Raw genomic sequence first — 8138 nt, forward strand, 5'->3', positions numbered from 1 at the left:
AGCCCTGCTAATCAAAGGCTCTGTTTCCCAGCGCTTCCCAGCCGGCCCCACAATGACATCACGTTTTCCAAGCAGCTCAGCCACCGCTGACCTCGAAAACCAACAACCCCGTGGGAAGGGGGGAGGCCGAGGCAGCAAGCTCCCCCTGCTTCCACCTACATCCCATCCCAGCAGCAGCTGGGCTGTGCCGAGGCACACGGCTTGGAGTCAGAGGCACATGAACGGGGTCACTCCAGTGAGGAGAACATCACCCCGGGGCAGCAGCCACATCCAGAAGCCCCCCAGGGCTGCGTGGGCAGCAGCAGTGACACCGAGCTGTACCTCCGAGTGAGCGTAGGCAGCCTCAGCGTCCCGCTGCAGAGAGCTCTCGATGTCGGCCAGGCTGTTGGTGAGGAGCCTGGAGCAGTTTTCCCTGCCAGGGGGATCCTGCAGACCCTCCTCCCCGCTGGCTCCTGCCCGCTGGCCTTCCTGCGTCAAGTTCCTGGACATGCCCTAGGAAAGCAGGAGAGGACACTTTAACCACAAGGGATGTTCTGTGGCCCCCAAACCACAGCCCTGGAGCTCTGTGCTGCCATCCTGGGCTCACAGCTGGGGATTCTCCATGAGGATAGGCACTTCAGCTGCTGAGAAGATGCCCATGACCCCAGTGGGATCCAGGAACCCCATCCCTGGTGTACATATCCCAGATCCACTCTTTGCTGCAGGTTCCCATGGGTGGGAGAGTGGCCTTGAGGCTCTTCAACCCCCACCCTCAGCCACATTCGCCAGCTCACAAAAGGAAGAGGAAAAGACAGGCTGAAACACCTTAAGTCAGCCTGGTGCCCTTTACCTGTGGCAGCAAGTTCATCTTGCATTTATTAATCCCACTTTCCTGGCCTGGCCACACAGTGCCAGCACTCAGGGACTGCTGCTCCCCAACACCCTCTGCTCCCACAGAATCTGAGAATCTGGGAACAGGACAAGAGCCAGTGACCCTCAGAGAGCTGTCCTGTGACAGGGACAGAGCTGGGGCTGGTTGCAACTCACCCGGCAGGCAAAGCCCTTCACCAGTCAGTGGTCTTCTCAGTCCCCCAGGCACAGACACACCCCGTACCCAAAGGATTGTTGCAATCTCTGCTCATCACTCCTTGGGCTTCTACACCTCAAACAGCAACTGCTCTGGATAGGTGGCACATCAGTCAAAGCACTTTAGCACAGACACTGGGGGTGGTTACCCTGATCCTTCATTTTCAATCTGTTCCATCATTAATTTCTCCTAAAACCACCGTGACCTCCATCTGTGACCTCAAAATTGCCAGCTGATGCGACAGCTGTGAGCTGAAAACAAAGCAGAGGAGCTGCCTCACTAGACAAGGCACTCCATGGACCAAGAATTGGAAGTTCCTTCCCTCTACCAACACCATTGGTCTAAAATACCTTGTACTGCAAAAAACTCATGAAACCTTCCAAGCTCTGCAAAACCAGAGGGTTAACCCCCAGCCCCTTCCACAGGCATCTGAATTCCCAGTCTTTACCCAAGAATCATGAGTCACCGATCTACCAGGATATTTGAGGCTGAGTCCAATGACACAGGGACTCTCCAGCAAGCGTTTTGCTGCAGTAAGCAGAGGAGCAGGGCATCTCATGATGCTCTCCCAGGAGCAGTGCAGGAGCAGCTCTCGACACCATCCTCCTTTGGAGAGGATGACTGATTCCAACAGCCTTGTGCCCTTACCGCTTCTCCTGTGTAATGTTTGGCTTGTGACCTGCTCAAGGATGAAATCTGCCTCCCCCTGAGCAGAGAGGCAGCACCAAAGCCTGGCCTGGGATGTTGCTGAGGCTGCTCAGCTGCTGTGCAGGGCAGCAGCTGCCAAAAGCACAGCAGCCTGGGAGGGCGATGCTCTGAAGCCATGCCAGGCTCCAGTTCAGCATCTCAGCTGTCCCTGCTGTCAGAGCCCACGGCCGGTGCAGGGTGTGATCCTCCTCACATCCTCTCAACAGGAATTCCCGTGCTAAGCCAGCAGCAGGAGGCATTTCACACCTGCTGTCTGCATCAGCTCGGCTCTGCCCCAAGCACTGGGCAATCTCCTTCTAACCAAGGCCTCTCCTGCCTTTCTCCATCCTGTCCAAGTGCCTGCAGGCAGCTTCAGCTGCTTTTACATGATCCTGCAGCCTCACTTCTGGGAAATTAGAGACCCCTGTGAATTCCCTGCTCCTACACCTCTACAGCTCCATCCCAGGCCAAACTCCTTCAGCCCTACGGAGCTTTCTGCCCATCTGCCTCCCTGTGACGGGCTGTGAGCGGAGTGACCAGGCTGCAGAGGTCACCCCATGTGCCCAACATGCCACCAGCGCTGCTGGCTCTGAACGCCCCTGCAGAAACTAGCTGGTAGGCAGGGCCACTTTGATACTGGAGCAGAGTTCAGTGATAACACCACCTGAAACAATCCCTTGGCAAACCCAAGTAATGACTGAAGAACACAGTAAACCACAGGAAGAGGGTGGGATTGCAAAGGAGAACATTGGTGCTTTGTTATTTTCAGACCTTAAAACCCCTTTTGGGTCAATTTCCATGCTTGGAAACTCAAAGCCCCCCAGGCAAGCGTGCTCCCCTCAGCAGTCTCCTTCCTGAGCCCGGGATGGAGCACGCCATGCCTTCCCGAAACACTTTGTGAGTGGAATTTTGGCTTTATAAATCATTGCCTCTCAGCTCCTGGCTGGAGACAAACAGGACTGCTCCACTCTGACAAGAATGTGGAATTACCGTCCCAGATACGGACCACGGGAGAACACTCCACTATTTAATCTGGCAACCTGTTCCTACACAGCCGAGCACAGCTTAAACTGCAAACCCTACGCTGTGCTAGCCAAAGAAATATTAAACTGCATGGAAGTGAAAATTATTTCACTGGAAGTCTGCTCTAAAATTAAATGGAAGGTTGAGGGTTCTGCTCTGTTTTAACACAGGCCAAGACGTAACTTGGTCCTTCAGGAATGTGAGCTCCTTGGCTCCCCACAGTCCTGCTGAGTGTACCCCAGCACCAGCCTTGAACCTCTCGCCCCCACATCAAACAGCACAAAAGCTCCTGGTTGAGAGCAACCATCACACCAGCACGCAAGTAAAACTGAGAAGAGGAAAAACTTAACAGCAGGACCTTCTGACCCAAAGGAGATGCTGCTCCTGCCGAGGCCACAGCTGGGATCCTGCTCCCAGTCTAAACCCTGAGGGACTGCGGGAGCTGGAGAGGGTCAGGCAAGGCTGGTGGGGTGGGGATGCACCGAGCACTGCCTGTGATCAGGTCTGCTTCAGACATCCAAGTCTGGGCTGGTTTAGTTTCAGCCAAATAGTTAATTAGCACTTCTTCCCAGGCAACGTGGCTCTGAGTGCACCAAAGGTAGCAGGAACTTGGCTGGAGGTCAGTCCCACCGAGGGCAAGGGCATTGAAGGAGAGCAGGACTCACCTCCTCGAGCTTCTCCACCCGACCCACCAGCTTGGTCGTGACTGAGTGCAGCTTCAGAAGGTCTAAGCCATAAAAAGCACTTTCCAGCATCTCGACGATGGAGGAGAGCTGCAAGGCAAGGGGAGAACAGTCAGGCAGCAGCACTTGCTGTAACATACCCCCATGTAGCTTCTTCAGCCAAAAAGTTCAGTGCACTCCACCAGAGTGCAAGAATTTGGATTAAAAGGTGAGGTTTCCCTTACACAGCCGTCCTGCACTGCTGCCTTGGTCAGAGCATGGCATGCAGAGCGACACTCGCCACCTCCACAGAGCCTCGGGGCTTCAGGAGCGCATTTTGGGTGCTGGGGACTAGTAGCAGAGCAAGGTAAAATGCTGCTCCCTTCGCCAGCTCTAGGCAGGCTCTCCCCCAAGCCCAAAGGCTTAACTACTCCACCAGTGATGTGACTGCCAGCAAAAGAGGCAGCAAGGAAAAGGCAGCTCAGTTTGAGATCAGACTCTGAGTTCATGCCATCCTGTGCTCTTTTTCCTGGAACAAGAAGAAACTTGTTAAAAAGTTTTAAAATACTCTCAAATTGCAAGAGTGAAGAAATAGAAATTCGGTGCCAGCCTGGCAACAGTTGCCTCTCTGAAGAACAATTTTTATCACAGGGACGCGGCTCTCTCTTGCAGCCACCCATTTCACAGACACCCTGTATTTAAGTCACCCCTGTGCCTGTGTCCTGCCCAGCATCAGCCCTTGGTCACCCCTGGGGATCTGGACAGCAGAGCCCTTGTTCTGCATTTTGTCCAGTTTCTGGTGCTGCACCAGAGAGGACAGTGCTGAGCGTGGCATGGCTGGTGGGAAGGGTTCCTGGGCCACCTCCTCCTGGTCCCACGGGTCCCCATGTGTCCCCACATGTCCAGCGTGGTGCTGTGCATTCTACAACCCCGATGGCTGAGCAGGATTTTCAGTGCATAGGAATTACTACAGGGCGGTGACATTTTCTCCCAGCAACTACAAACTGGTCAGCAGAGCTTCATAAACATGGGAGAATCACAGGCAGCACTGCTGGCAGCACTTGGAGTTTCCACCCCAGCCTCTGCAACCTCCCTGTGGAGCTGACAGCAAAGGAAAGATTTTTTTGGGCCAGATAAAATGACAGCATTAAGAGACAAGAGCTGTTTTATGGCTGTGCATCCACTTTCCACGGAGAGCTGGATGGAGACGACCGATACAATGCACACTGCCTGCCAGACAGCCACTGGAGACAACCACTTTCCCTCCAGGCTGGAGAATTTCCATCAATGCACAAAGGTTGCAGACTGCATTAACCTCCTTCCAAATGATCCTGAGCACAGCCTCCTTGCACTGACTCTGCACCAAGACCCCCAAAACTTGCGCTGTGCCTGCAGGCAGCATGCTGCCATTTCACAGACACAGAACTGAGATAAAGCTCCTCCCTGCCAACCCCACGCTGACCTTCCCCCAGAGACCACACTGATGTTCCTATCAACTCACTGCTTCCCTCCCTTCACCCACTGTGGACTTTGGCTCCCACTGGTCTGATGGTCCATGAATTCCCATTGGACCTTACTAAAGGCACAGATGGGACTGAAACCTCCAGCTGGAAAGCCCAGTGCAGGCATTCAACTGAGTTTGGTTGCCCTGGGCTGTGTTTCTGCTGCCTGGATTTCTCTCTCTTTCTCATCATTCCCTCAGGGACTCATCCTCCAGCCCACCCAAGGGAGGGACCTTCCCACAGCTCTCCCACACATGGAGTACCCAGGGCTGTTGTGTCAGATCATAAGAAAGTCTGGTAAAACACAACATGCAAATGGCCCTGTGCCCTTCCTGCTGCTGGGCCGGGAAAGAGCAATGCTTGTTGGACCAGCAAAGAGAGTAAAACCCTTTGGGGCTGCTAGAGCTGTGGGGTTCACTCACTGATGAGTTGTGGGAGCTGCTCCTCATGAGTAGCTTAAAGAACTGGAGCTGTGTCCTCTCCTTCTTCCCAGCCTGTCCTACAAGAAGGGGCTGTTCCCAGTGATCCTGACCCCAGGAGGGGCTCTGTGCTTGGAGAGAAGGCAATCCTGTTGCCCAGCTCCTGGGCTGGACGCTGGCAGCACAGAACACCCCCATGTGTGTGTGTTTGGATAAACCTTGTGCAGCCGCCTGGCCGCCAGCCCTTGCGAAAGGAGCGGGGGAGCCGGGGCCAGTTCCTAGAGGACAGACAGACAGACAGCCTTTCACACCACAGCTGGCTCCAGCAGCGCCCGGTGGGAAGCGCTGCCGGAGCCAAGGGATGGCCAGGAGTTCTGCTCCTCCTGGAGGAGGATGAGGAGGGAGCTGGGAGCTGCTGGCGCAGGAGCTCTGCCTGCTTCCCCGCAAGGGACCACAGGGGTGGCTCTGTCGCCTCGGGGCTGTCCCCTCCCCTAACCGCAGAGAGCTCAGGCTCTCATCTAAGGCCATGTGGGACCTCCTGGCTTTTCCCCAGACGAGGGACCATCAAACAACTCCAGACTGGGAGTCATCCTCCCCTGGAATGATGGATTGTTTGCTTGTGCCTGTTTATCTTCCCTAGCTGCAGGGGAGCTTGGACAAGAAGCTGCTAACTGTCGGCAGTTGGGCAAGATGAAACACATCCTCAAGCTCCAAATTAATTAGAACAAGCCCATCGTGGTGGCCTCAATGGCAGCTGCCCCACAGCACCTTGCACGCCACCCCCCTTCCCACCCGAGAGGGATTTAGGGGCACCAGTGCCACCAGCACTCAACCTGCCACTGCAGGGACTCACTGGGACTGGACCAAGCCAGTGGCACGTTCTGCTGCCCTGCACGGGAAGCAAACTGGAAAACTCAGCAGGGTCTGCTGCCAGCTGCTACACCAGCAAAAGGAAGTATCCAGTAAAAGTACTACAGGAGTACTTAAAACAAACACTGTCACTTTTGGAAAAGAAGTATATATTACTAGAGAGATAAAATACTAAATAGTAGAGAAGTGTCAGCATTTAAAACAACAAACCCATCCTGCCATCAGCCAGCTGTGCATCACACCCTCACGCTGACGCATCAGCAGCTTTCGGCCCATGGAAGCCAAATCAGCTTTTTTGCGTGGGTCCCTGGGAGTCCCTGTCTGCAACAGAAAAAAGATCTGGCAGCTGCTGAGGAGAGCAGAGCTGTCCTCCAGGGACATTTGGAGCTGGACAGAGGGCAAGGAGCAGCCCAGTCCCTACTGGGCTCTCAGCACAGAAAGCCACAGTGGATCCCAGGCAGCACAGGATGAATCAAGTGAATCATCCACTGCAGCTGCTTGACTCAATCCCTTAAGCTGAGCTTGCTTTCTATATCAAATATGCAGATATAAATATAACTAGGAGATGGTTTAGGAAAAATGTTAGGAAATAGAGGTTTTTTCAGAAAAAGCTCAGCAAAAAAAAAGGCTTCACAAGATGACCTTGTCCCCAAAGAGTCAGGAGCTGAAGCTGCTCTCCTACCTTCAGGTCGCTGCTTTCTGCCTCCCGCAGCTTCTTCAGCCTGAAGTCGCCCTCGCAAGGGTTGAGAGCTGAGGGGGGGGCCACGCACGCACACTTGCAGCTGGGTCCTGACGTGATGGTTTCCACCGTGTAAAAATCCTCGGCTCTGAAGGCGCCCTCGTTAATCCTTTGGCAGGCGCCACGGCCCAGGGGTCTGACCAGGCATTTGCAGCGGCAGTCGGAGCCTTCGGACACCGCCTTCACCTTGTCGTAGTCACCTAGCAGCTGAGCACAGGCCACCAGCAGTGAGAAACTCCCTGTCCTCTGCATGCCCAGGGACAAGCGCAGCCTAGAGCTCAAGGTCCAAACAAGGACACTCTGGATACCCTGAGTCTCGAGGAAACTGGCCAGCTCTTCCAGAATCTGCCAAGCCAAGGAGCTTTCTAGAGAGCGCAGAGCTAATCGCTACCGACAAGGGGAATAAAAACTGGCTTCTTTCAGTTGCTTTTTTTTTTTTTGTATTTTTTATTGCACTGTGCACAGAACGCCACTTTGAATTTTAAATACAAGAGTTTTTAATTTTTCTGCTTTCTTTTAATGCTCTGTGTGCAAAAGACCCAATAAGCCACCTGCTACCCAGAGCAAGAGTGTTTTACACAGGCCAACACGGCAAGGGTACATTGGAAGAGTGACTGAAAGCCACCCTATAAGCAGCGTAACCTGGTGGTGAAGCAGTACTTCTGATTAGCCCTATACAATGCCAGGAATTTCCTTTACGGAGATTTGCAGACAGCGCTTCTGGAAGCCCAAGCACAAAAATAACTTTGGCGGTACATTTGCAATAGTCTCTGCGTTAGCCATTTCCGAGGGCAGATAATAACACACTGCCTGATCAGCCAAATCTAACAGAAACCTCCACCGCATCCCACTGGCAGGGGAAGAGCCCGGATCCCTCCCCTCGGCGCACAAAGAGGCCCCACCAATTCTCCTCTCAAGGAGTTTCCCTTTTTCTGAGTCCCCCCGGAGAAATGATAGGATGGAGTCTGTGAAGTGCTCCCTGATGGGCTTCAGTGCTTTCACTGTGCCCTCCGCGATGAACTTCCTCCAGTGCACAGCATCACTGAGCTCACCGAGAATGTCCACCCAGCATCACCCAGGATGAGCGCAGCATCACCCAGCATCACTCAGAGTGTGCACAGCACTACCCAGCACTGCCGAGAAGTCTACGCTCAGGAGCACCCAGCTCTG

General features: G+C 54.0%; 1 protein-coding gene across 1 annotated transcript in view; it reads right to left on the reverse strand.

Annotated features, from left to right (window-relative positions):
• The window catches only part of OLFML2B (olfactomedin like 2B), a 13024-nt gene extending 5273 nt beyond the window's left edge, over positions 1 to 7751 (reverse strand). Inside the window, 4 exon segments of the mRNA XM_031061666.1 lie at positions 322 to 492; positions 3442 to 3549; positions 6912 to 7355; positions 7725 to 7751. Of these exon segments, the coding sequence (XP_030917526.1) occupies positions 322 to 492; positions 3442 to 3549; positions 6912 to 7355; positions 7725 to 7751 (750 nt within the window).
• Positions 7752 to 8138: the final 387 nt, after the last annotated feature.

The sequence above is a fragment of the Geospiza fortis genome, unplaced genomic scaffold (assembly GCF_000277835.1).
Source record: "Geospiza fortis unplaced genomic scaffold, GeoFor_1.0 scaffold5, whole genome shotgun sequence".
Taxonomy (NCBI): domain Eukaryota; kingdom Metazoa; phylum Chordata; class Aves; order Passeriformes; family Thraupidae; genus Geospiza; species Geospiza fortis.